At 39.7% G+C, this 27,929-nt stretch overlaps 1 protein-coding gene across 7 annotated transcripts in view; it reads right to left on the reverse strand.

Annotated features, from left to right (window-relative positions):
• ANKFN1 (ankyrin repeat and fibronectin type III domain containing 1) overlaps positions 1 to 27,929 on the reverse strand; it is a 463,794-nt gene that overhangs the window by 98,757 nt on the left and 337,108 nt on the right. For all 7 annotated transcript variants that reach the window (XM_049859416.1, XM_049859419.1, XM_049859421.1 and 4 more), the window contains 3 exons: positions 10,007 to 10,104; positions 5,537 to 5,627; positions 211 to 318 (listed from right to left, as the gene is read on the reverse strand). In XM_049859416.1, the coding sequence (XP_049715373.1) occupies positions 211 to 318; positions 5,537 to 5,627; positions 10,007 to 10,104 (297 nt within the window). The remainder of the gene's footprint in view (positions 1 to 210; positions 319 to 5,536; positions 5,628 to 10,006; positions 10,105 to 27,929) is intronic.

Genomic DNA, 27,929 nt, shown 5'->3' on the forward strand with positions numbered 1-27,929 from the left:
AGAGAGAAAGAAAGGAAGGGAAGGAAGAAAAGGGAAGTCTCTTCTTAAGGGTTAAAGCAAGATAGTGCTGTAGAGTGATTCCAGATGTACAAATATTAATATCTCTCTCTCCCTGATGAATGAGAAGGTATGACCCAGTTAGGAAACTGCTAAAATTACCGGCGCTACCCAGACCTCAGCCAATGGCGCAGCGCAGATTTTTATCCTTACCCCGGCAACTGTAGTGCTGATGAAGGGCTCGGACCTGCTGCAGCAGCCCTTCCAAAACTTCACTCTGTCCCTTGTGTCTGGGCTCTCTGTCGTCATAGTCTTTCCAGTCTATTGAACAAAAGAAACAAACAGAGTGAAATTTTAAAGCCAGGGAGGCCTCTTCCGTGGCCTGCCTCAGATGCTGGCATTTTGCATAGACTACCCACAGGCTGTGAATGAGCACCCAGTACATGCAGACCTAGCAGGCGGTGCCAATGGTCTGGAAGCTGCCATTGTTTAGGGCCCTGTGCAAAACAGTAATTGTGGTTGGTTTCTTGTGTCGGGCAGTTTTGGGGCAAGAGAGAGTGGTCACTGAAAGCCAAAAGAAAATAAGACATTTTGGAGTTTACTCTACCCACTCCCAGTCTCCTGCCCTCTTTTCAGCATTTCCTGTCCCAGTCAGTTCTCCTGCTCCCTCCGCACTCAGCACCCCAATTCTCGACTGGATTTCCACAGTAGGAAAGGAAGGGGTGGGAATGTGCAGACTAGATGAAATCCACAGTCCCAATGCTTTTATTGTAGGCTTCACACTTTTGGCCAAATTGACATTTCTTTCCAAGGAAAGAGCCCATGTCAGATGCCAAGAAATGGAAATCTACATTTTGCTCTAATGAATGTCTGCTTTGGTTAGCTGGCACAGTGAGCCCTGCACATACTCTGAGCCACCAACCACCCTGTCTGCTCTGTCTCTAAATATACAGTATTAGCTTACAGGGCAAATTTAAATTGCAATACCCACGGAGATTTTTCTCCCCCTTCTATTTTCATTCCATTTGGCTATAATGATATCAAGAGTAATAACCCATGTGGGACTAACGTCAAGATTGTAATTCTGCTGTCTCCAACTCTTGATTTTTTTTTTTTTTCCTGCAGCAGGTCAATCATTTCATAGTCCATCCTTTCTTCCTCCAATTTTTTTTCCCCAAGTTTTACTTTCTGAATCTTTTAAAAGCAACAACTTAAAGGAGTAAATTGAAATTATTGGTTTAAATTCCTACTCTGAAAATGCTAGTCATTCTTCCCCAGAAAAGCCAGTTAGTTCACGAGTGTCTTGGGCTTAAATTCTAGTTGAATAAGTTTCAAATTCCTTTCCCCCAGATTCATTTTAAAATGTGGGGCCTCCCCTGTTCAGAAGCATAAGCAGATGCCATGACTTAAAGCTGAAGTTAGATAAAAGCACTTTACCTTGGTTCATCCAACTGAGTAAATGGGGAGTTAGGAGGAAGGCAGGTTCTGGAATCAGATAAGCTTGGGTGTGAGTCTTGGCTCTTCTGATTCCTAGCTCAGTGTTTCTGGGCAAGTTACTTACACTGACAGAACCGCCACTCCCTAATTTGAAAAAAAAAATGAGTATAGTATCTACCTTGCAGGGTTTTTCTGAGGATTAAATGAGAAGATGTATATTAGATATCGGGCAAAACTCCTGGTACATTGCAGGCATTCTATAAAGAATAAGTTAACCAGAAGCAGTTATTGATGGAGAGCTAACTCACTGTGTCCTGAGGATGGAAACACTACTTCTCACTCTATCCAATGAGTACCTATAAAGAAGGGGCCTGGGGGATTTTCTAACGCTTCTTCCTTCCCTCCCTCCCCCACGTGTCCTTCTTTTCTCGGAAGACTGAGGCCCAGAAATAACCGTCCCTATTTATCCTACATTAGCTGGTCAGTGGCAGAGCCAGAACTATAATGTAGTCTCGTGACTGTCCAAATCAGTACTCATCTCATTATACCATGGATGTGTGGTGTTTTTTGTTTTTTATTTTTTTTCTGTTGAGGAGGAGGGTCAGAAGCTTGGTTAGAGTTTGTGTCTTGTGGCTTAGTTGTGGTCAACTCTGGAGACAGGGAATTGGCATAGGTGCCTTGTGTAGATTCTTAGTTCTGTGTGGGCAGGGACCATGACTTAATTTCTCTTTACCTCAGGTTTCTTCTCTGTAAAATGAGTTTTTGAATCTCTTTTTAGGTTATCGAGGTTTACAAGAAATAATGGCAGTAAAGCGCCACTCTGGGCCCTTAGGAGACACTCATTAAATGTTGGTGAAGCACTGTGAATAGAAGTATGATGGTGTTCAGGTGGGATGGGATCAGGAAAGGCTGTTACTGTGAAATTTGGAAATGTTTGAAGAAGCAATCTACTAGTGGCCCTTAGACTAAATGTGGTGCCCCTGGCATGCAGTCACAATGAGGATAAAAGTTGCCCTCATGGATATCCAATGGCCATTTTGAGTTTGTTTCCTTAGTTGAATGAATGCATCTAAAGTGTGCATGATAACTAAGCTGTTTGCTTGAGTGAGACTCCTGGGTGATTGCATTACTACATGGCCTTGAACTTGCTAATACTTTCTAATAAGTGTTAATGCTGCCATCACTGCAAGGGGAGATGAAATGGGCCTGGCTCCTTCAGCTGAGCCCCATTACATCAGAGGCAAGCCCGATCTGATGACTTTATGATACATTAGAAAATTGCTAATGCTAAATTGCAGCCCAAGCGAGCACTGGATATGATGCCAAGGTTTTTGGAAAGAATGAGTTTTTCTCAAAGATGTTTGGAAGGTTCTGACGACTACATAAAATAGGAGACTTTAGGGATGAGGGAGAAAATTGAAAATGTATTAAGAAATCAAGACTCTGACAGGAATAAACTTAGTGTGGTAGGAAAAGAGTAGATTGTGCCACATAATACAGTTCGCTGTTCTGGTAATGAGACACTTCGATTGCAACACAATGCAGAGCTTACATTCACTGGCGATATCAGGGCTTTCCTGATCGTAACTCAGACAAGCCTGTCTGGGTCCTTTTCTCTTATTATGTACCATACCATATAACATAAGTCTGTAAAAACACATTAAGGCTTTTTGTAAAAATATAAAAAAAGTTTTATAGCTTACTGGAACATATTACCAAATTTCCAATTACTCTGTCATGTTAGACTACATTGTCCTCTAGTAAATATCTGAATACTGATATATGTTACATCACAATGTCATACTCTGTTTATAAATAGAACTGGAGTGTTTGTATATTGTTCTTTCCAAGTGATATGGCATGTCTGCAGCAACTGTAACCACGTTAGGATTTCAGTTCTTTGCCAGGTACCTCTACTTAATCAAATATGCCGTTCTAGAAAGCACTGCCATTCGCTATGTTACTTATCAATTAATAAGTGACTCCTCTCCATTCTGAGAAGCCCTGGTGGCACAGTGTTTAAGAGTTTGGCTGCTAATCAAAAGGTTGGCAGTTCGAATCCACCAGCCGCTCCTTGGGGCAGTTCTGCTCTGTCCTATAGGGTCACTATGAGCCGGAATCCACTCAAAGGTAATGGGTAACGGGTTTCATTTTTTTTTTTTCATCCCGTTCTGAACCACCATTGTTGTCATTTCAGAGAGAGATCTTCAAATCAGCTCTTAGGAACAGTGTCTGAATAGAATTTGCAGTTTATAGAATTTGAACCTCTGACCTTTATAAGTAAATGCATCCATATGCAGATCAGAACTGGCACTGGTGCATGCTTGGATTTGGTTGCCCCCTACCCTACTCTCAAGTCAACTGAGATTAGTATTTTTTTGCTTTTTTTCTCTCCCCTCTGTTCCCCATCCCTAATAAGGCATATATATATATATTTTTTCCTCTGGAATGGTATTAGTTCCCTTAGTATCTTAATCTTGCAATATTCCCAGTTTGTGTTTCTGCTAAATAAGAATAGAGCCGTTAACGCATCTATTGTTGCGGGAGTCAGAGATCTGAGAGATCCTTGGCACTGGTGGTCCAAGTTTCAAGGCTGTGTATGACCTAGGGTGGCTACTGGAATCCACCAGAGACAGTAGTCAGGCATGGCTGGCTGGCTGGCTGTTATTCTGCTTGTCTGTCTAGAGAAGGGCAATAGTGACTACAGTGTAGGAGATATGGCAGGGGCTTGACCAATTCAGGTTCAATCCTGGCTTGGCCACATACAACAGTTGTGACCTTGGGCAAGGCAACATCTCTCTGAATCCAAATTTCATTATGAATAGAGGAGGAGGATAGCATAGTGGTTAAGAACAAGGACCATGGCCTTGGACTTGGCTCTAAAAAAATGACCCCACTGTTGTTGATTTCGACTCACAGCGACCCTATAGGACAGAGTAGAACTGCCCCATAGGATTTCCAAGGAGTGGCTGGTAGATCTGAACTATTTATCTTTTGGTTAGCAGCCACGCTTTTAACCACTGCGCCACAGATGGTTTCTTAAGATGCCATTTTTAGTGGTTGCATTTTGTTCTGTAGTATGGATAGGATATGTACATACCAGTATATCATAGTTTATTTAACCATTAAATTAATATTGGATATTTGTTCTCCCTACCATACCCAGTGTTTTGCTATTATCAACACACTGCTACAGTGCACATCTTTGTACATGATTGTTTTTCTGCTTTTGTTTCCTTAGGTTAGATTCCTAGATGTGTTATTACTGGGTAAAAGGAAATGAATTTTCTAGAAGCAGTTGATATATAATGTCAAATTGCTTTCCATAGAGGATGTAGCAGTTTGCACTCTCACAAGACACTTAGGATACCATTAACTATTGTATTATTGAATTTTTTTTTTTTTTTAAAGAAATGAAAATACAATTCAGGGCAAGAGTCTTATCATGTGGAAAATCTATCATAAAGTATGTCTGGAGATGTTTGTTCTGGTTAATTAAAATTTCTGGTTAATAGAGAGTTACCAAACATACCAGGCATAAATTATTAATCTTTAAATAATTAGAAGAGGATTTTGCAGGGCTTCTGTTATAGATTATATTTGTAGGAGAGTGCCCATCAGTAAGAAAACTTTTCTTCCTACAGAATGTCGGATAAGTAAGATTTGCCAATTATGTTCTCTTATCAAATCAATGTGGATGTATCCTTTGGTGGTGAGGAAGAGATGATGAGAGAGCTTCGGTGTACTATAAGACTCTGGGCCAGCCATGCTCACTGTACCATCTTCCTATATCCTCACAACAGCCCTGCAAGAGGGTGCGATTGGGCCCATTCTATGGATGTTGAATTGAGACTCAGAGAGCTTAAGCTAATGAAATGTCTAGTAAGTACCTAATTTGGTCTTGCTGGTTCCAAATCCCCCCTCCTTTTATTCTACTGAGTTGCCTCTGCAGAGGCCTTATTCATTAGGCAGCCTAGAGTGCTGCCCTGAGGGGGTCTTGCTGGTTCCAAGCAGTAGGGAGAGGCAATGGCAATGGCACCCTGAGGATGGAGTTGGAGTTGGAGCCTGTTGCCAGGTTGGAAAGTCTACAGCCACCACCTACTAGAAGGAGAGGCACAGGCTGGTGTTGTGGTCTGAGCAGGTCCCCATCCTTTCATGTTGTAAGCCGAGACTTGAACAAAATACTGTTGACCCTGCAAAGTATCAAAATGGAGAAAAAGATGTATCAGGCATTTTAGTAATCAGTTTTACCCTAGATGCCGATTCCTGTGTCTGATTATCTTGTCCATCCCTTTGGAACTCCACCACCCATACTTTAGCTTTCTGGCTTGTCCTGACTATTAGGTTTATATATTACAATAACTATATTTGGAGTGCCTTCTTAGTTTACGTGCTTTCTTTTTTCAAAACTAGAATATCGTAATTATTTTTCCTGACCTCCCCCCAAAAATCATACATCAATTTTAAAAAAGTGACACAGTTTACAAGGTTTGTTTCCTCAAAACAGCAATCCCCCGCCCCCACCCTCCCCTCCTTGTCCTTATTTTTCCCTCCCCAGAAGCAGCCACTATCACCTCTTTTAGCTGATCAACTGGCTTTATAAAATAAACAAGTTATAATGGATATTTTTTCAAATATGTGCATTAAAGCTCTGCCTCACTCTTTGAATAGTTGTATGTGCTTCATTGTGTGCAAATACCATCATTTATTTAACCAATCCCTTGTCGGTGAGGAAACCCTGGTGGCGTAGTGGTTAAGAGCTACGGCTGCTAACCAAAAGGTCGGCAGTTCGAATCCGCCAGGTGCGCCTTGGAAACTATGGGGCAGTTCTACTCTGTCCTATAGGGTCGCTATCACTAGGAATCGACTTGATGGCAGTGGGTTTGGTTTTGGTTTGCTGTCATTGGTGGACATTTAGATTGTTATTACTGTTTTTGCCATAATAAATGATACTGTGATAAATATCCTTTATTCAGTTGTTCAACTTAAAAAAAAATTAACTTGTAGCTGTTATTTCAGTTTTAAAGCCATTGTTAAAACAATGGCTTACATTCTTTAAAGTTTTCCTTTGGATGGCACTAAGAATTAAGAAGTTATTTTTGCTTGCTGATAATCTTTTCAAATATTTTGTAAGGCTTTATAATTTTGCTTTGAGTGGGGTTTTTTTTTTTTTTCAGTGACTCCAGAGAGGCATTTTAGAAGCCAGCATTTGATATAAACTGCTTACAAAAATTGTAAAACGGTGTTTGAAGTTAAAAAAAGCAAACAAACGAAAAACTGATCTTTGTAGAGCCTTTGCTAGGAATTGAATCATACTGGCCTTACCACATTATGAAGCTTTTTTTTTTTTTTTTAAACATTAGAAATGAGTTCCTATGCATCTCAAGGTTTTAGGGATTCTATAAAAGTGTTAATCTACTTCCAGGCTTTTATGTGATTAGGGTGATGTCTGCATTGCTCTTATTGGACAGCTAAGTGGAAAACATAATCCCTGTAAAAATTAGTTCAGATATTAGAGAAACTCTCTATGGAGACTTTTCCATTTTTATCATCGTATCCCTTTTTCTTTATGCAATGGAAATTCCCAAGAGTTCCCGTCTGGCTCTCTTCCATCACGTGAGCCGTAGGATTGGAAATTGGGATTCTGTTGATTCCATCTCTGGGGGCCACCCACTCAGGGGTTTGTTTGCTCTGGTAATTCATGGTTTTGGCCCCTGGTATGGGCATGTGATGAGGAATAAAAGTCAGAATTCTGTGGTAGTGATCCAACCACCAAGAATTCTATTAAAATAAGCTTGTTCAAAATTGAAGAGATGCAACCTAGTGAAGCTTCTTGATGCGGGTTTCAGGATTATACTTTACAAATAACTGTTTAAATTGACATAATCTTTTAGAAAAAAAAATACCACCAAAATTCTTTCTCTGCCTCCTTCATACAAATGTCCTAAGGTATTAATTAATTTTGAATTTTACCAAAAAAAAAATTCAAGTTTAAGTTTTACTTTAAAAAATATTTTGGTCTAATCTCTAAAATCTAATAGATACTGCAAAACTTCAACAACAAAAAGACAAATAACCCAATTAAAAATGGGCAAATAATAAGAACCGGCACTTCACCAAAGAAGACATTCAGGCGGCTAACAGTTACATGAGGAAATGCTCACGTTAGCCATTAGAGAAATGTAAGTTAAAACTACAATGAGATACCATCTCACCCCAACAAGGCTAGCATTAACCCAAAAAACACAAAATAATAAATACTGGAGAGGTTGTGGAGAGACTGGAACACTTATACACTGCTAGTGGGAATGTAAAATAGTACTTTGGAAATCGATTTGGTGCTTCCTTAAAAAGCTAGAAATAGAAGTTCCATGCGATCCAGCAGTCTTACTCCTTGGAATGTATCCTAGAGAAATAAGAGCCCTCACACTAATAGATATATGCACACCCATGTTCATTGCAGCACTGTTCACAGTAGCAAAAAGATGGAAACAACCTAGGTGGATGGATGGATAAGCAAATTATGGTATATTCACACAATGGAATACTATGCAATGATAAAGAACAATGATGAATCTGTGAAATGTCCCATAACATGGAGGAATCTGGAAGGCATTATGCTGAGTGAAATTACTCAGCCACAAAAGGACAAATGTTGTATGAGACCACTATTATAAGAAGTCGAGAAAAGGTTTAGAAACAGAAGAAAATATTTTTTGATGGTTACGAGGGTGGGGAGGAAGGGAGAGGAGAATTTACTAACAAGATTTAAGAAAAGAAAACATTGCCATCGAATTGATTCTGACTCATAGTGACCCTACAGGACAGAGTAGAACTGCCCCATAGAGTTTCCAGGGAGCACCTGGTGGATTCAATCTGCTGACCTTTTGGCTAGCAGCCATAGCACTTAACCACTATGCCACCAGGGTTTCCCAACTGGATAAAGTACAGACAAGAATTATATTAGGTGAAGGGAAGGACAATATACAATACAAGGTAAGTCAGCAAAACTGGACTGAACTAAAAGCTAATAAGGTTCCTGAACACAACCAAACACTTCAAGGGACAGAGTAGCAGGAGATGGGGGTCTGGGGACCATGGTTTCAGGGGACATCTAGGTCAATTGGCATAACAAAGTTTATTAAGAAAATTGTCTGCGTCCTACTTTGGTGAGTGGTGTCTGGGGTCTTAAAAGCTAGCAAGGGGCCATCTAAGTTGCATCAATTGGTTCCAACCCACCTGGAGCAAAGGATAATGAAGAACACCAAAGACACAAGGAAAATAGCCCAAGAGACAAAAAGCCCACATAAACCAGAGACTCCATCAGCCTGAGACCAGATGAACTGGATGGTGCCTGGCTACTATCAGTGACCACCCTGACAGGGAACACAACAGAGATACCAGATGAAGCAGGAGAAAAGTGGGGTGCAGAACTCAAATTCTTGTAAGAAGACTAGACTTAATGGTCTGACTGAGACTACAGGAACTACAGAAGACATGGCCCCCAGACGCTCTGTTAACCCAGAACTAAAATCATTCTCGAAGCCAACTCTTCAGACAAAGATTAGAGTGGACTATAAGACATGAAATGATTCTCATGAAGAATGTGCTTCTTAGTTCAAGTAGATACATGAGACTGAACGGGCAGGTCCTGCTTGGAAGTGAGACAGGAAGGCAGAAAGGGGTAGGAGCTGGTTGAATGGACAGGGGAAATCCAGGGTGGAAAGGGGAAGTGTGCTGTCATATTGTGGGGATGGCAACTAGGGTCACGTAGCAATTTGTATGTAAATTTTTGCATGAGAATCTGACATGAACTGTAAACTTTCACCTAAAGCACAATAAGAAAAAAAAAGATTTTGATGATCCAGTTTTGTTACATTTTAATTGAGGAAATAGGAGGTCTGTCCCACTTTGAACTGATTAGCTAGGTGTTTTTATTTTTGTGTTTTGGTGTGGTTCATAGTTCCACAAATAATTAATATTTGATTTTAGATTGGTTAAACAAATGAGCACAGTTTGTTCCAGTTTTTCATTCACAGTTTAAATTGGTTCAGGTTACTGAGAAATATAGCTCCACCATATATAGTTTCTTCTTGTGAAAGCAGATTTAGAGATTTTTTTTTTAATCAAGGGAAAAGGATTTCTCTCAGGAAATTGCGTGACTCCAATTGATGACTGATCTCAACTGAGGTTGTGGGGGTGAGGGTTAGATGTGGCTGTTATTTCTACCATCAGACGGGGAGTCAAAATTGGATCTCTCAGAGCCTTTGATCCCCCCAGAAGATTAGACTGTGGTCCAGAAAGCAGCAGCTTTCAAGGCTTGCATGAGGCCAGGTTTTTTCTGATCTTCTCAGAACATGACAGCTTACAAAGTGGTTCATGCTGTCTGCTTACTCCTTTGTGAAATTCAGATTATGGATACCAGACATATCATGCTTAATGAGTGGCAGTTGTTGCTAGAGGACTGGGCGTTGGCTGTTGCTTCCAGCATAATTTGTTACCCAAATCCCAACAGAAACCTTAGGGACGGGACAGGGGAATGAGATGTTTAACGGAAGGAGGCGGCATTTACCGTTTTAAGTCCTGTGATTGTGCATCTCAGGGTCTGCGGATTATCCATGATGATTTCTCCAGCCAAAGGAGAGAAGTCCTTTGACATGCTCCATTCCACTGCAGGAGAAGCGTAGAGAGGGAGAACGTGAATGAAATGCAGTCGTCTATCAAGAAGCATCGTACAAACTTTAGCATAGAATCTCTCTCAACTACAATAAGCTCAACCCTCTTTCCCTGTGTTGGTGTGTTTAACAATCTTTCTTGGGATGGCATGTCAGTTTTCAGGTTCACAGTCATTTTTTAAAATAAGAGAGAGACAAAAGTAATAATTCAAAAGTGATTAATATACCCTACGAGGTTTTTGAACCTCAATAGGTACAATGTATATTGTGATATATGTACAGTTATGCATATGTACGTTTATGCCATACTTTCAGTGTGAGATTTGGTTTGTATTAAGTATATTTCCCACGAGACCATTGCTATATAAAGACACATAGTGCAAGTGTGTGTGTCTATTGTTGTTAGGTGCCATAGAGTCAGTTCTGACAAACAGTGGCCCTTAGTACAACAGAATGAAACACTGCCCGGTCCCATGCCATCCTCACAATCATTGCTATGCTTGAGCCCATTGTTGCAGCCATTGTGTCAGTCCGTCCAGTTGAGGGTCTTCCTCTCTTTTGCTGACCCTCTACTTTACCAAGCATGATGTCTTTCTCCAGGGACTGGTCCCTTCTGATAACACACACACACTCTGGCACATAATATGCAAAATTTCATTGTAAATAGAAGATACATTATTTACTGCCTGTGAGAAGTAAAGGGTACATTAGGACATTATCTTCTATTCACTCCCCAGTTATGTCTTCTGCTTTATCATTCCACTGAAAACGCTCTGTCAAGGTCCCAGTGACGCTCATTCCACATAAAGAAGCTTCCTTTCCTTTCCCTCTGCATCATTTGACACCTTCTTCTTTGGTGTCTTGGACACCACTCCCCTGACCCTTCTTCTCCTCCCTGATACCTTCTTCCTTTCTTCTTAATTGGTTTCTCTTCAGCCCTAGAATCTGGGGTTTGTTGCTGACTTGTTAAGTGCTTCTCTCTCCCACCAGCACCCCCAAAATGGCTGTTCATTCAGTAAAATCATCCAAATCTTAACACCCCATTTTCCCATGACACAATGTTTTTTTTTTTTTTTTACAAGATTTTCCACTGGTTGTAAAACCCATGGTCAGGAAAGATAAATTGTGCATCATCAGTAAAAATGTCCTAAGTGACAGTTTACACACGGCAGGGTTTAAGGATAGCCTAAAACGAAGCAGGAGCTTAAAGCGCTCAAGTCATATGACGACAAGGCCTCTGCATTCCTAAACATCAGAAGGACAAACTTCAGGCCTTAGGATTTCAATTCTCTATGACACTTCAATTCTTCAAAATCCAGCCAAACCACCCCCAGATGCTGGTCCCCTTCCAGTCACACACGTCTCTCCATTGCTTTGGAGTCGTGCCCTGCCGCCTGTGCTCTTCTTCATTATGTTCCTGGGAATCAAACTTGTTCTCCTCAGTCCCTTGAAATTGTTCTCCCAAAATTCCTAGTGCTCTAATTATCAGCATTAGCCTCTTCTTGGAAAATCCCGTCAACCTTGGCCTCCCCTGCTTCTTGCAAACTTCTTCCCCCTTGGCTTCAGTTGCACCCTGGTTCTCCTACCTTTTTGACTGTCTCTTCCCAGGCTCCCCCTGGTTCTTCCTCCTCTCCTCTGTTTGATACAGTATTTCTTGGCTTGCTTGTTGGCTCTCTTTCCACTCTGCAGGCTTATCCTGGGTGGTGATCTATTCCACTTATGTGCCTTCAACTGTGACTCTCAAACTGTAATGCTAGGTCTGGCTTCCTTCCTGGGCTCTAACTTCCTCCAGTGTGAGCTGTAACTTCCTCCGGTGTGAGCTCTAACTTCCTCCAGTGTATCTCCACTTGAGTGTCTCCCAATTAGTTCTCTTTGCCCCACATATGCTTCTCCTCTTGTTTTCTCGGTTTTAGCTACTGCGTTACCATATAGTCAATCAACCAACTAAAACTCTGTCGCATCCTTGCCTCTTGTATTCCTCTAATTCCTTATCGTCAGTTGATCATTAAATCTAGTAGGTTCTACCTCTAAAATGTCTCCCGTAAGTTCCCCTCCCCCCCTTCACGCTACAGGTACCTCATTGCAGGCTTTGATAATCATGAGCCATCAACTCTGCAATTGCCTCCTAATTGCTTTTTTCTGCTACACATTCTTCTTCTTCTTATATACAATCATCTTCCTATAGGGTCACTATGAGTCGGAATCAACTTGACAGCAGTGGGTACTATTGGTAGAATTATACTTATTTCATTCCTCCATTTAAAATCTTTTCAAAGTCTCTAGTTGCTTTCAGAATAAAATGGGAGCTTAACAAGACATTCAAGGACCTTCATAATCTGGCTCCAACCTGACACTACTATCCTCCTCATCTCCTGCCATTTCCCAAAAGGAAGGAAGTTCCTTTTCTATAAGTCCCTGTCACCTGATTGTTTTCTGTACTTTTTCGCCTCTGTGTCTTTGGCTCATCTTCCAACCTTTACTTGGTGAAATCCTACTAATCCTTTAAGATCTAGCAAAGACAACTCTAAATTCTTCAGGAATAACTAATTAAATAACCTGTCTCTGTGCTCCTAGAGCCCTTTATTCATGTAAGTACAAGATTTATTACACTGTATTATGCTTTATTGTATGTGTCTCTCTTGTTAGATCACAAGAAACCAGAGAACAGAAAAAGTGTCATTCACTATTAGGAAAAGTACCATTCACTGTTTCCCCCCTATCTGGTACCTTTGTTTATGCTTTGTGCATAGAAAGTACTTATGAAATATTCTCCAAATCAAATATATACCTTATTTTTATGCAAATAATGTGCGCCTTCTATGTTTGTTTTCCAACCACTTCCTCCCCACTTTGAGGTATTTTCATAAATGTGCTATGCTAATTTTTTTTACAACAACATGTAAAAAAAATTGGCATAGCAGTGCTTTTGAAAATACTTTGTGGGAGGAGGGCCTAGTTGGCAAACAATTGTAGAAGGTGCATGTTATTTTGCATAAAAATATGGTGTGTATCTATCTATCTATCTGTCTGTCTGTCTCTCTCTATATAATATCCTGTTTTTCCAACACGAAGATATTTTTCTTCCGTGTGAATCTTCTCTTCCAGGCTCTTGCCCTCTGACACTTAGACATGTTAGAAAATCTAATTAGAATTAAATGATTATTATTAACTCTCAAATCAGGTCTACACCTCCATATAAATACATATTTTAAAACATATATATATATACACGTATATCCTGTTGTTGTTGAGTCAATTCCGACTCATAGCCACCCCACAGGACAGAGTAAAACTGCCCCATAGTGTTTCCAAAGAGCAGCTGAGGGATTCAAACTGCTGACCTTTTGGTTAGCGCTGAGTTCTTAATCACTATGCCACCAGGGCTCTGACGTGTGTGTGTGTGTGTATTTCCAAAATGCTTTATTTTGCTGATGAACTCATAACTTGGGAAGCCAAGTCTCTGAAAGTCCAGATAGCAAGGGGTTTTAATCAGAGAATACTGTCTCATCTAATTCTAGCTAAAGGGGAAAAAAGTAACATTGAGGGAATTGTTACAAATAGCATTGAGGGAATTGTTACAAATAAAACAAAATGAAAACCAGTAGCAAATGTGTGAGAATTTCTAGAAAGAGCAAAGAACGTAGGAAAATTCTGGAAATAAAGCTATTCTTGGTTGCCGTTGTGGCATGTGTGATTGATTGTTGTGGTAGAACGCCAAGTGGAAGGCTGGGTATATCCCAGGCTTCTGACTCCAGGCTAGGAACTCAGGGTGACTTCCCAGAAGAAGAGCTAGGGGTTAGTGGGAACAATACTAAGTTATTTGGCAAATGACTAGTGAAAAGTTGCTCAAAGATACAGTCTTTAAAATTTCTGAAGAAACCATATTTCATTTTCAATAAAAACAGTTCATGTTCTATTGAAATGTGTTTTATAAGACATGTATCAGGTGGAAAAGAGAGTCCTGCTTCTTTAAAAACCAAACAAAAACGAATAGACGCAAGTTTGTAAGGAGGCGTGGGCTTATTTTGGGAGTTATTACCAAACCAAACCAAGCCCACTGCCATCAAATCGATTCTGACTTATAGCGACCCTATAGGACATTTTTTATAGGACATAGATTTTCCAAGGCTGTAAATTTCTACAGAAGCAGACTGCCATATCTTTGTCCCATGGAGCAGCTGGTGGGTTCAAATGCTCACCTTATGGTTCGCAGCTGAGCGCTTTAACCACTGTGCCACCAGGGCTCGCTTTGGGAGTTAATAGATAGTTTTAAGTATTAAGTCTAATTAGATTTTTATAACATGTCTGGATTTCAGAAAGGAAGGGGCTAGAAAACGAGATTCACAGTGAAGGAGAAACATTTTCCCTGTTGGAATAGGCAATCTATTCTGGGGCAACGAATCATCTGTTACCTCTGTGTACTTCCTTGGTTTGGTGGACTCCTTTGGCATGAAGCCACATGGAGAAGAAAGGAGCTTCTCATCATTTAAAGACAGTATTTTTTTTTTTTTTTTATGGGGTGAGGGGACAGTGAGTAGGAGTGACTCTGAGAGCCAATGGGGAGTACTAAGAAGGCAACTTAGCATGCTCTCTCTGGAAAGTTGTGTGTAGGTAGTTGAAAGACTTAATGTTGAGGTCATGGTGATCTTCCCACCATGAAGGGCTGAAGCCATGTATATGAAGTTTAAAACTATACAGGGCTTATAATTTTAAGATAAAGATCAGGGAAAGTGTTTCTACTTAGTACTGGGAAATAGAAGCAGAGTTAACCATGCAGTGGCTCATAGCAGTTAAAAATGAGCAAGGAAGGTACCAGACAGAACTTAGGTGTAAGGATTTCTTAAAATTTGGTTCTGGCTCAAACTCTGATTCTCTATATTTATATCAACTAACTATGAATGCTTTAAATGTAATTCTTTGTTATTTTAACAAATATTTAATTTTTATCTACCTGTTGCCATTGAGTCGATTCCAACTCATAGCAACGCTAAACTTAAGAAACAGAGAGCCATGTGGGCAGAAAAGTTCCAGCTGAACACCTCCATTTACCCTATGGCAGCTTTATAAACCATGGCCTAAAGCATAAGAAGAAAAAGATCCCCTGAATGGCTGGCCTTGCCCCCTGAAATCTACGATATGATGGGAGATGTCACAAAATCAGCAAGGAGAGTATAAAATTCATAACTAGAAGTATTAGGGTTTGCCATCAGAGAGTATTAGGGCCTCAAGCTCAGGTGAAGTTCCAGCCTATGGTGTGGACTGTGTGATTAATATACTCCTGCTTTAGCTGATAACACTCTCAAGTTGAAGGACAGCTTTCTGAAAAGGTGAAGACTAACAATGCAAACATAAAAGAGAGAATATTGCAGCAATGTGTGATTAATTCCCAATTGATTTAAAAAACTCCTGCTATTGTCCAGATTCTCCCTAATGTCTCCAGTGCCTCAAAGCCTAGAGTAGTTTTGTCCAGTTCACACATAAGGAGGAGTCTACCGTAAAAGTTATATTCTCCTTCCTTTTGCTCAGGACCCACCCAAGCTTCCACTTTAGCCCCACTGGTCGCTTGACCATTAAACCTCAGAGCCGTGCTCAGGATGTCTTCTGTCTTCTACCCCTTCGTTTGATAGGCCCAGTTCAAAGCCCTTTCCTTGTCAATTTTCCCATAGCAATTTTAGTATGACTTTTATATTGCAATTCCTTTTTTTGTTTTTCTTTTTTTTAAAGAGAGATGTGTCTCTTCTACAGTCGATAAACTCCTTCAAGACGGACCATGCCTGATTCATCCCAGTCTTCAAAGCACCTATACAAGCACCTGGCACAGAGTAGGTGGCTCAATAAATGTTGGGTGAATTGAATACTTGATCCTTGACTTCAGAATGCATAAAAGTCTAAGATCAGTGGAAATCTGATGTTGGTACATAAAAAACAGCGTCAGAGTAGAGAAAAATATGGCGAAAAACAATGGAAGTTGGGTGCGCTACCCAGTAAGTGGTTGAGATATAGATCAATTCCTGGCCTCTGATTTCCCAGTATCCTGTACTCTCTTCACTTGTCCACACTCCCTCTCAGAAACCAAAAAAAAAAAAAAAGGTTTATTTCCCATTCCCTATCAGCACTTCTATGGAACCAAAACAGCATTCTTACTGGCCACACTCACCCTGGCGCCTTAGCTAATGAATGGAATTTGGCTAGACTGCCCAGCCCAGCATCAGAGCATTAGGAAATCTTCCCCTGATCCATCTAATTGTGCAGTTTCTAACCTTCCAGGCCAACCATAGCACAAGAGCAAGAGAGAAGGAGCGAGGGGCGTGCCGAGCAACCCAGAGAAAGATCAAATGCAGTCATTTCTAGAGATGAGAAGATGTGTCTTGCCGAAGCATGAACTTGCTCAACACTTGTGGGTTTTATATTGGGAAATGACGTGAAAGCTCTGGATCTGGGGATTCTGTTTAACTCTGGCAAAATACGAGTTCGGAGCCGCTTGCATTTTTTTTATTTTAAATTCCCCTGGTAGTCCTAGGACTAGGGCATGCATTACTTTCAAACAAGAATCTTTATTGTTTGCTTAGCACACGGTCTTCCAGTTAATTGGAAAAACATTTTTTTTTTCCCAAATTAAATTTCCTTAGAAAAACAATGATTTAAATTAAGGACAAAAGTTTTTTTTTTTTTTTTTTTTTTGATGGAGGGGTGCGGACATGAGAGAAGCCTTTCTACAGCCACTACTTACAGAAAATTAAAAGCAAAGCTGGACTTGGGAGGCTGTATTCATTTATTTATTGTCAGGTTTTGCCATCCACAAAAATACTATGTGCCTGTCTGTACACACTGTGTGCTCTCAGTATTGCCTGCCATGTGCGAGGCAAACACTCAGATACAGCTACAAAGCAGGGGCATATAAATTCTCAGGGTTTTGAAACATACATAAGCACTGGAAGTAACCACAAAAAAATGTCTCTTCCACAGTCTGATCCATTTGCTTCTTTATTTCTTTCCTCATAACTCACCCTGTTAGGGCACTTATCTAAATTTAATCTTTCCCTTAATCCCTCTGGCTTTTAAATGAGAGGTATCATCATTTTTATTATTCTACTAATAATTTTATTATACTACTAATAATAGGTCTCTCTATTTCCATGCCTCGCATGGTGCTTCACATGCACTAAAACCGCAAAAGCCCAAATCCGTTGCCGTCAAGTCCACGTCGACTCATGGTAACCCCATGTGTTTCAGAGTAGAACTGTCCCTGGCTGTTATCTTTACAAAAGCAGGTTGTCAGGCCTTTCTTCCATGTCGCCGCTGGGTGACTTTAACTGCCAATCTAAAGTTAGTAGCTGAGCGAAAACCATTCGCATAGCCTAGGGGGTGGTGAAATGTTTGTTGAATGAATAATAGTCTACCAGTGGCCCAGCGATTGCCAGCCTGATGTCTCTGATGAGACTCATGGAACTTCAACTCTCATGCACTTCTTTGGACACTTAGCCAGGGGTGCCTTCAAACACAACTTCCTTTAGTAATTTCTACAGTTTTGGGCTGGGAAAGTCTGAAAAATCTGCACTAGTGGAGGCATTGGAAGCATAACCCACTGCTATCGAGTCAATTCTGGCTCATAGCGACCCTATGGGACAGAGTAGAACTGCCCCATAGAGTTTCCCAGGAGCGCCTGGTGAATTCAAACTGGCAACCTTTTGATTAGCATCCATAGCACTTAACCACTACCCTAAACCTCAGATCATATCGAAATTATTTTTTCTTTAATAAGTTATAGGATATTTCTCACCTACTCATCTATATAGGATATATGTATATATACATATAGGATATAGATTCACCTACTTTTTTTTCTAGAACGTTAAACTGAGAATTGGGAAAGTCTCAGATTTATCACAAAGTACGGTGTAAAATCCAGTCATTATGTCACATTAAGACTAGGTGGCGAAATAGGGTGGTTTCTAGAGGCAGCGCAAATAGGAAGGTGGAGGAGGCCAGAACTTGCCCCAAACCTACCTTTAGATGAGACAAACACAGTGTGGTGCTGGAGCTGGCCTGTACCACTTGTGAGAGCTGCTTGTTAAAATTTAAGGAATTTGTGAGCTGGTGGTTAAACACAGCCATCATTAAAAATTAAATTGTATAAACTTAAATAAATTATGTTTTAAAGAAAGATAGTAAATATTCAAAACTCATCATTCCCTATTTTACTACATTTTCCTATTGCCTATGCTCTTGAGGTTATTGACATCTACTGTTCCTGTATAATGGGAATACTACTTAATGGTGAGCTAATGTGCATCTCTTCCCAGCTCTGTGTTCAGTGACATCATGGTGGTAGCTTGAAATCAGCCATGGGGGGAGTATTTGTACCCTAGAAATCAGCAAATGCTATAAATTATGGCTTGATTTATTATTTTGTGGATTGTCTAGACCAGGGATTGGCAAATTCCAGTTCCATAGGTCAAATGTGGCCCATGGCCAGTTTTTGTAGGGTCTAGGAGCTAAGGATGGCTTTTTACATTTTTAAAGGGTTGTAAAATGACAACAACAAAGAAGAATATGTAACAGAGACAATATGGGGCCCACAAAGCCTAATACATGTACTATCTGGCCCTTTGCAGAAGAAATTTGTCGATGGCTCGTCTAGACTAAAGAAAGTGATGGAGAAAATGTTAATAATACAGCTGGAATCCAAAAGTTCCAGTAGCTGTTAACATTGTAAATAGCACAAAAAATTGAGGAAATATTCTTCCAGCACTGGTACTTGAAAACTATTATCTGATTCAGCAAATAATTCGCTCACGTCATTGACGATGAATGAGAGAAGTTCCACCATGGGTCTTTGTTGTTTCACTTTGTTAAATAAATGAAAATATCAACCAACATTTACACGGGAACTGCACTTGTTTGTTAATTGCTGGTGCAGTTTGGCTACAGATTCAAGAGTTTGATAAAAATCCACAAAAGCATTGAATCAATAGGTTATATGGAATTTACAGTAAAGCGTACTGTATATTTTATTACTATTTGTAAATTGTGTTGTTGTTGTTAGGTGCCTTTGAGTCAGTTCCAACTCTTAGTGAACCTGTGTACAACAGAATGAAACACCGCCCAGTCATGTGTCATCCTATGATGTCCTTGATGTCATTCCATAACTCTTCTGGTCTTCAGTCATTAGTGTTCAATGTGTCAAATCTATTCTTTTTTTTTTTTTTTAATTTTTATTGTGCTTTAAGCGAAAGTTTACAAATCAAGTCAGTCTCTCACAAAAACTTATATACGCCTTGCTACACACTCCCAATTACTGTCCCCCTAATGAGACAGCCTGCTCTCTCCTTCCACTCTCTCTTTTCGTGTCCATTTCGCCAGCTTCTAACCCCCCTACCCTCTCATCTCCCCTCCAGGCAGGAGATGCCAACATAGTCTCAAGTGTCCACCTGATCCAAGAAGCTCACGCCTCACCAGCATCCCTCTCCAACCCATTGTCCAGTCCAATCCATGTCTGAAGAGTTGGCTTTGGGAATGGTTCCTGTCCTGGGCCAACAGAAGGTCTGGGGGCCATGACCACCGGGGTCCTTCTAGTCTCAGTCAGACCATTAAGTCTGGTCTTATGAGAATTTGGGGTCTGCATCCCACTGCTCTCGTGCTCCCTCAGGGATTCTCTGTTGTGTTCCCTGTCAGGGCAGTCATCTGTTGTAGCCAGGCACCAGCTAGCTCTTCTGGTCTCAGGCTGATGTAGTCTCTGGTTTATGTGGTCCTTTCTGTCTCTTGGGCTCGTAATCACCTTGTGTCCTTGGTGTTCTTCATTCTCCTTTGATCCAGGTGGGTTGAGACCAATTGATGCATCTTAGATGGCTGCTTGCTAGCATTTAAGACGCCAGATGCCACTCTCCAAAGTGGGATGCAGAATGTTTTCTTAATAGATTTTATTATGCCAATTGACTTAGATGTCCCCTGAAACCATGGTCCCTAAACCCCCACCCCTGCTATGCTGGCCTTTGAAGCATTCAGTTTATTCAGGAAACTTCTTTGCTTTTGGTTTAGTCCAGCTGTGCTGACCTCTCCTGTATTGTGTGTTGTCTTTCCCATCACCTGAAGTAGTTCTTATCTACTAATTAGTGAATACCTCTCCCCCATCCTCTCTCCCTCTGCTCTCTCGTAACCATCAAAGAATATCTTCTTCTCTGTTTAAAGTATTTCTCGAATTCTTATAATAATAATCTTATACAGTATTTATCCTTTTGCAACTGACTAATTGCACTCAGTATAATGCCTTCCAGATTCCTCCATGTTATGAAATGTTTCACAGATTCATCACTGACTGTTCTTTGTCTATGCGTAGTATTCCATAGTGTGAATATACCACAATTTATTTATCCATTCATCCATTGATGGGCACCTGGGTTGCTTCCATCTTTTTGCTATTGTAAACAGTGCTGCAATGAACATGGTGTGCATATATCTGTTCGTGTGAAGGCTCTTATTTCTCTAGGATATATTCCAAGGAATGGGATTGCTGGATCGTATGGTGGTTCTATTTCTAGCTTTTTAAGGAAGTGCCAAATTGATTTCCAAAGTGGTTATACCATTTTACATTTCCACCAGCAGTGTATAAATGTTCCAATCTCTCCACAGCCTCTCCAACATTTGTTGTTTTGTGGTTTTTGGATTAATGCCAGCCTTTTTGGAGTGAGATGAAATCTCATCGTAGTTTTGATTTGCATTTCTCTAATGGCTAATGGTCTTGAACATTTCCTCATGTATCTGTTAGCTACCTGAATGTCTTCTTTAGTGAAGTGTCTGTTCATATCTTTTGCCCATTTTTTAATTTTGTTGTCTTTTTGTAGTTGAGTTTTTGCAGTATCATGTAGATTTTAGAGATCAGGCACTGATGGGAAACGTTATAGCTAAAAACTTTTTCCCAGTCTGTAGATAATCTTTTTACTCTTTTGGTGAAGTCTTTGGATGAGCATAGGTGTTTGATTTTTAGGAGCTCCCAGTTATCTGGTTTTTCTTCTGCATTGTTAGTAATGTTTTGTATACTGTTTATGCCATGTATCAGGGCTCCTAACTTGTTCCTATTTTTTCTTCCATGATCTTTATTGTTTTAGATTTTATATTTAGGTCCTTGACCCATTTTGAGCTTGTTCTTGTGCATGGAGTGAGGTATGGGTCTTGTTCTATTTTTTTGCAGATGGATATCCAGTTATGCCAGCACCATTTGTTAAAAAGACTGTCTTTTCCCCATTTAACTGTTTTGGGGCCTTTGTCAAATATCAGCTGCTCATATGTGGATGGATTTATGTCTGGATTCTCAATTCTGTTCCATTGGTCTATGTATCTGTTGTTGTACCAGTACCAGGCTGTTTTGACTACTGTGGCGGTATAATAGATTCTAAAATCAGGTAGAGTGAGGCCTTCTACTTTGTTCTTCTTTTTCTGTAATGCTTACTTGTCCGAGTCCTCTTTCCCTTCCATATGAAGTTGGTGATTTGTTTCTCCATCTCATTAAAGAATGTCATTGGAATTTGGATTGGAATTGCATTAAATCTATAAATCGCTTTTGGTAGAATAGACATTTTTATAATATTAAGTCTTCCTGTGCATGAGCAAGGTATGTTTTTCCACTTATGCAGGTCTCTTGATTTCTTGCAGAAGTGTTTTGTAGTTTCCTTTGTATAAGTCTTTTACATCTTTGGTAAGATTTATTCCTAAGTATTTTATCTTCTTGGGGGCTACTGTAAATGGTATTGATTTGGCGATTTCCTCTTCACTGTTCTTTTTGTTGGTATAGAGGAATCCAAGTGATTTTTGTATGTTTATCTTGTATCCTGATATTCTGCTGAACTCTTCTATTAGTTTCAGTAGTTTTCTTGAGGATTCCTTAGGGTTTTCTGTGTATAAAATCATGTCATCTGCAAATAGAGATACTTTTACTTCTTCCTTGCCAATCCGGATGCTCTTTATTTCTTTATCTAGCCTAATTGCTCTGGCTAAGACCTCCAGCACAATGTTGAATAAGAGTGGTGATAAAGGGCATCTTTGTCTGGTTCCCGATCTCAAGGGGAATGCTTTCAGGCTCTCTCCATTTAGGATGATGTTGGCTGTTGGCTTTGTATAAATGCCCTTTATCATGCTGAAGAATTTTCCTTCTATTCCTATTTTGCCAAGAGTTTTTATCATGAATAGGTGTTGAACTTTGTCAAATGCCTTTTCTGCATCAATTGATAAAATCGTGTGATTCTTGTCTTTTGTTTTATTTATATGATGGATAACATTAATTGTTCTTCTAATGTTGAACCATCTCTGGATACCTGGTAGGAATCCCACTTGGTCATGGTGAATTATTTTTTTGATATATTGTTGAATTCTATTGGCTAGAATCTTGTTGAGGATTTTTGCATCTATGTTCATGAGGGATATAGGTCTATAATTTTCTTTTCTTGTGGTGTTAAAAAAAAAAATTTTTTTTTTTTTTTCTTTACCTGGTTTTGGTATCAGGGATATGGTGGCTTCATAGAATGAGTTTGGTAGTATTCCGTCCTTTTCTATGCTCTGAAATAGCTTTAGTAGTAGTGGTGTTAACTCTTCTCTGAAAGTTTGGTAGAACCCTGCAGTGAAGCCATCCGGACCAGGGCTTTTTTTTTTGTTGGGAGTTTTTTGATTACCTTTTCAATCTCTTCTTTTGTTATGGGTCTATTTAGTTGTTCTACCTCTGTGTTAGTTTAGGTGGGTAGTGTGTTTCTAGTAATTCATCCATTTCTTTTAGGTTTTCAAATTTGAGTATAGTTTTTCATAGTAATCTGATATAATTCTTTTAATTTCAATTGGGTCTGTTGTAATATCACCCATCTTATTTCTTACTCGGATTATTTGCTTCCTTTCCGGTTTTTCTTTTGTCAGTTTCGCCAGTGGTTTATCAATTTTGTTTATTTTTTCAAAAAACCAGCTTTTGGTCTTGTTAATTCTTTCAATTGTTTTTCTGTTTTCTATTTCATTTAGTTCAGCTCTAATTTTTATTATTTGTTTTCTTCTGGTGCCTGTGGGTTTCTTTTATTGCTCTCTTTCTGTTTGTTCAAGTTGTAGGGATAATTCTTTGATTTTGGCCCTTTCTTCTTTTTGGATGTGTGCATTTATTGATACATATTGGCCTCTGAGCACCGCTTTTGCGGTGTCCCAAAGGTTTTGATAGGAAGTGTTTTCATTCTCATTGGATTCTATGAATTTCTTTATTCCATCCTTAATGTCTTCTATAATCCAGTCTTTTTTGAGCAGGGTATTGTTCAGTTTCCAAGTGTTTGATTTCTTTTCCCTGCTTTTCCTGTTATTGATTTCCACTTTTATGGCCTTATGGTCAGAGAAGATGCTTTGTAATATTTCAATGTTTAGGATTCTGCTAAGGCTTGCTTTATGACCCAATATGTGGTCTATTCTAGAGAATCTTCCATGTGCACTAGAAAAGAAAGTATAGTTGGTTGCTGTTGGGTGGAGTGTTCTGTATATGTCTACGAGGTCAAGTTCGTTGATTGTGGCATTTAGATCTTCCGTGTCTTTATTGAGCTTCTCTCTGGATGTCTTGTCCTTCACTGAAAGTGGTGTGTTGAAGTCTCCTACTATTATTGTGGAGCTGTCTATCTCACTTTTCAATGCTGATAGAGTTTATTTTATGTATCTTGCAGCCCTGTCATTGGGTGCATAAATATTTAATATGCTTATATCTTCTTGGTGTATTGTCCCTTTAATCATTATATAGTGTCCTTCCTTATCCTTTCTGGTGGATTTAACTTTAAAGTCTATTTTGTCAGAAATTAATATTGCCACTCCCCCTCTTTTTTGATTGTTGTTTGCTTGATATACTTTTTTCCATCCTTTGAGTTTTAGTTTGTTTGTGTCTCTAAGGTGTGTTTCTTGTAGACAGCATATAGATGGATCATGTTTTTTAACCCATTGTGCCACTCACTCTCTGTCTATTGGTGCATTTTGTCCATTTACATTGAGCGTAATTATGGATAGGTATGAATTTAGTGTTATAATTTTGATGTCTTTTTTTGTGTTGTTGACAGTTTCTTTTTCCCACATATTTTTATGTGCTTAGATTATCTTTACATATTGTCCTTTCCTCATATTCACTGTTGTTGATTTTGTTTCTGCTGAGTCTCTATTTTTTTCTTGTATTTTATTTTGATGTGTAGGATAGTTTGCCTCCTTTGTGGTTACCTTATTATTTACCCCTGTGTTTCTAAATTTAAACCTAACTTTTATTTCTTTGTATCATCTTGTCTTCCTCTCCATATGGAAGATCTGTGACTACATTTCTTAGTCCCTCTTTATTGTTTTAATGTTGTCTTCTTTTACATAATAACATCGCTGTTAACCCTGTTTTGAGTGTTTTTTTTTAATCTTGGTTTGTTTTTTTGATTTCCCTATCTGGGTTGACTTCTGATTGCTCTGTCCAGTTTTCTAGTCTTGGGTTGATACCTGATATTATTGATTTTCTAACCAAAGAACTCCCTTTAGTATTTCTTCTAGTTTTGGTTTGGTTTTTATGATTTTCCTAAACTTCTGTTTATCTGGAAATGTCCTAATTTCATGTTCATATTTAACAGACAGTTTTGCTGGATATATGATTCTTGATTGGCAATTTTTTTCCTTCGATTTTTTAAATAAGTCATCCCATTGTCTTCTTGCCTGCATGGTTTCTGCCGAGTAGTCCAAGGTTATTCTTATTGGCTCTCCTTTGTAGGTGGCTTTTCATTTATCCCTAGCTGCTCTTAAAACTCTCTCTTTATCTTTGGTTTTGGCAAGTTTGACTATAATATATCTTGGTGACTTTCTTTTAACATCTACCTTATGTGGAGTTCAATGAGCATCTTGGATAGACATCTTCTCATCTTTCATGATATCAGGGAATTTTTCTGCTAACAAATCTTCAAAAATTCTGTCTGTATTTTCTGTTACCCCTCCCTTTTCTGATACTCCAATCACTTGTAGGTTATTTCTCTTGATAGAGTTCCACATGATTCTTAAGGTTTTTTCATTTTTTAAAATTCTTTTATCTGATTTTTCTTCAAATATATTAGCGCCAAGTGATTTATCTTCAAGTTCAGAAATTCTGCCTTCCACTTGCTCAATTCTGCTCCTCTGGCTTTCTACTGAGTTGTCTACTTCTGTAATTTTGTTGTTAATCTTCTGAATTTCTGATTGCTGTCTATCTATGGATTTTTCCAGCTTATTAAATTTTTCATTATGTTCCTGAATAATCTTTTTAATTTCTTCAATTGCTTTATCTTTGTGTTCCTTGGCTTGTTCTGCTTATTGCCTCGTTTCCTCCCTAATGTCTTGAAGGGTTCTGTATATTAATCTTTTGTATTCTGCCTCTGGTAATTCCAGGAATGCACTTTCATCTAAAAGATCCCTTGATTCTTTGTTTTGAGAGCTTGTTGAGGTGATCATGGTCTGTTTCTTTATGTGACTTGATATTAACTGTTGTCCCGAGCCATCTATAAGTTATTGTATTAGTTTATTTTATGTTTGCTCACTGTGTCGTAGCTTCTTGCTTTGTTTTGTTTTGATATGCCCAAATGGGTTGCTTGAGTGAGCTAACTTGATTATTTTCACCTTTGAAGCTCCGACTTCCTGTCCCCGGATGGGTAGAGCTGTTATCAGGTATATCAGTCTAGGAGTCCATTCTCTTGTCTTGTATGAATTCAGCTCAGGTGTCCAGGTAGCTGATCATCAAGTATGTGGTACAGGCTCTGTCCTATAGTCTTAGAGGGGCAGGAGTGATTGGTGTAGGTACTGGTATCTCGTTGCAGCAAGGGGTCACACTCTAAACAAGGTGTGGGGCTGAGAATCGTCCCACATGTGTCTCTCAGGAAAACGTGTCCCTGCTCCCTAGAGTGTACAGGTGGGTGGGTTCTGCAGACGACCATGGGCACCCAGTGTTTTTGGTTGTAAGGACTGGGAGGTACCAGTTATCCTCGGACCCCTGTCAGGGGTGGCTGGGTGACCTGAGTGGAGCTACCAGTCCTTAGGCCCCTGATGTGGGTAGGTGAGGACCCTGTTTAATAGGCAAAGCAATGTCAAACATCAAACACCCAACTCTCTGCGGCACAGCTGAAATGGTTGGAGTCTGCCAACAAGGGCGTATTCTCCTGAAATAGGCCCACACAGGTCCACGCAGAGGGAAAAGATACTCAAAGTCCATGGACCGTTTATTCCTGGACAGGAGCTGCCTCTATCCTGAGCTCCCCCAATTAGTGGAGGTGGCAAATTATCTATTCCCCCAATTGCAAATTTTTTCCTTCTCCAAGGCCGGGAGGATGGCCTTAGTGCTCAGCAGGGCCTATCTCAGGCTCAGGGAAATGAACAGCTGCTGAAGCCGGCTTGGGAGCGGGTGGGGGGAATGGTAAAATACATGCAAGTACTTAGCTTTGCCTAGAGCACTGTTCTCTGGTTCTGGAAGTGTGAGTAGGCTGTGTGGCTGGCTGCTTGTCCTTGAGGAAACTGCAGCGGAACGCTAGTACCAGCCTGCTGCTGCCGCTCTGGGAATGCTGCCTGAGGGCTCCCTGTGATTCAGGTCTGGTAAATCCTCTCCGCTTCTGAACTGTTTCCTCCTCCCCCTGCCCCTCAGTTCGTTTTCTAGGCTTACCTTTGATGCTCAAGACTCCTACCTTGTCATAAATATACTCATTTCACTTTTTTTTTTTTTTTTTTTTGTCTTTGTCGTAAAGAGGGCTCGCCAGAAGCGTATGTCTATTCCACTATCTTGGCTCCGCCTCCCCAGATCTATTCTTGAGATGGTCTCTAAATTCAGGTGGGATATACTCAAATTCATATTTTGCTTCTGGTAGACTTGTTTTAATTCTCTTCAGCTTCAACTTGAACTTGCATATGAGCAACTGATGTTCTGTTCTGCAGTCGGCCCCTGGCCTTGTTCTGACTGATGATATGGAGTTTTTCCATTGTCTCTTTCCACATATGTAGTCAATTTGATTCCTGTGGATTCTATCCAGTGAGGTCCATGTCACCATTTATGTTGTTGAAAAAAGGTATTTATAATGAATAAGTCATTGGTCTTGCAAAATTCTATCATGAGATCTCCAGTGTGGTTTCTATCACCAAGGCCATATTTTCTAACTATTGATCCTTCTTTTTTTCCAGCATTCACATTACAATCACCAATCAATAACTGTCAATGCATCTCAATTGCATGTTTGATCAATTTCAGACTGCAGAAGTGGTAAAAATCTTCAATTTCGTCATCTTTGGTATTAGTGGTTGGTGTGTAAATTTGAATAACAGTCATATTATCTGGTCATTCTTTTAGGTATATGGGTATTATCCTGTAACTGACAGGGTTGTACTTCAGGATAGATCTTGATATGTTCTTTTTGATGACGAATGTGATGCCATTCCTCTTAATTTGTCATTCCTGGCATGGTAGACCATATGATTGTCCAATTCAAAATGACTAATACCAGCCTATTTCAGCTCACTGATGCCTAGGATATTGATCTTTATGTGTTCCATTTCCTTTTTGACAACCTCCAATTTTCCTAGATTCATATTTTTGTATATTCCATGTTCTGATTATTAATGGGTGTTTGCAGCTGTTTCTCCTCATTTTGAGTCATGCCACACCAGCAAATGAAGGTCTTGAAATCTTGATTCCATTCACGTCATTAAGGTCGACTCGACTTTGAGGAGGCAGCTCTTCCCCAGTCATATTTTGAGTGCCTTCCAATCTGAGGGGCTCATCTTCTGGCACTATACCAGACAAATGTTTCACTGCTATTCATAAGGTTTTCACTGGCCAGTTTTTTT

This window comes from Elephas maximus, chromosome 19, assembly GCF_024166365.1.
Source record: "Elephas maximus indicus isolate mEleMax1 chromosome 19, mEleMax1 primary haplotype, whole genome shotgun sequence".
NCBI lineage: Eukaryota > Metazoa > Chordata > Mammalia > Proboscidea > Elephantidae > Elephas > Elephas maximus.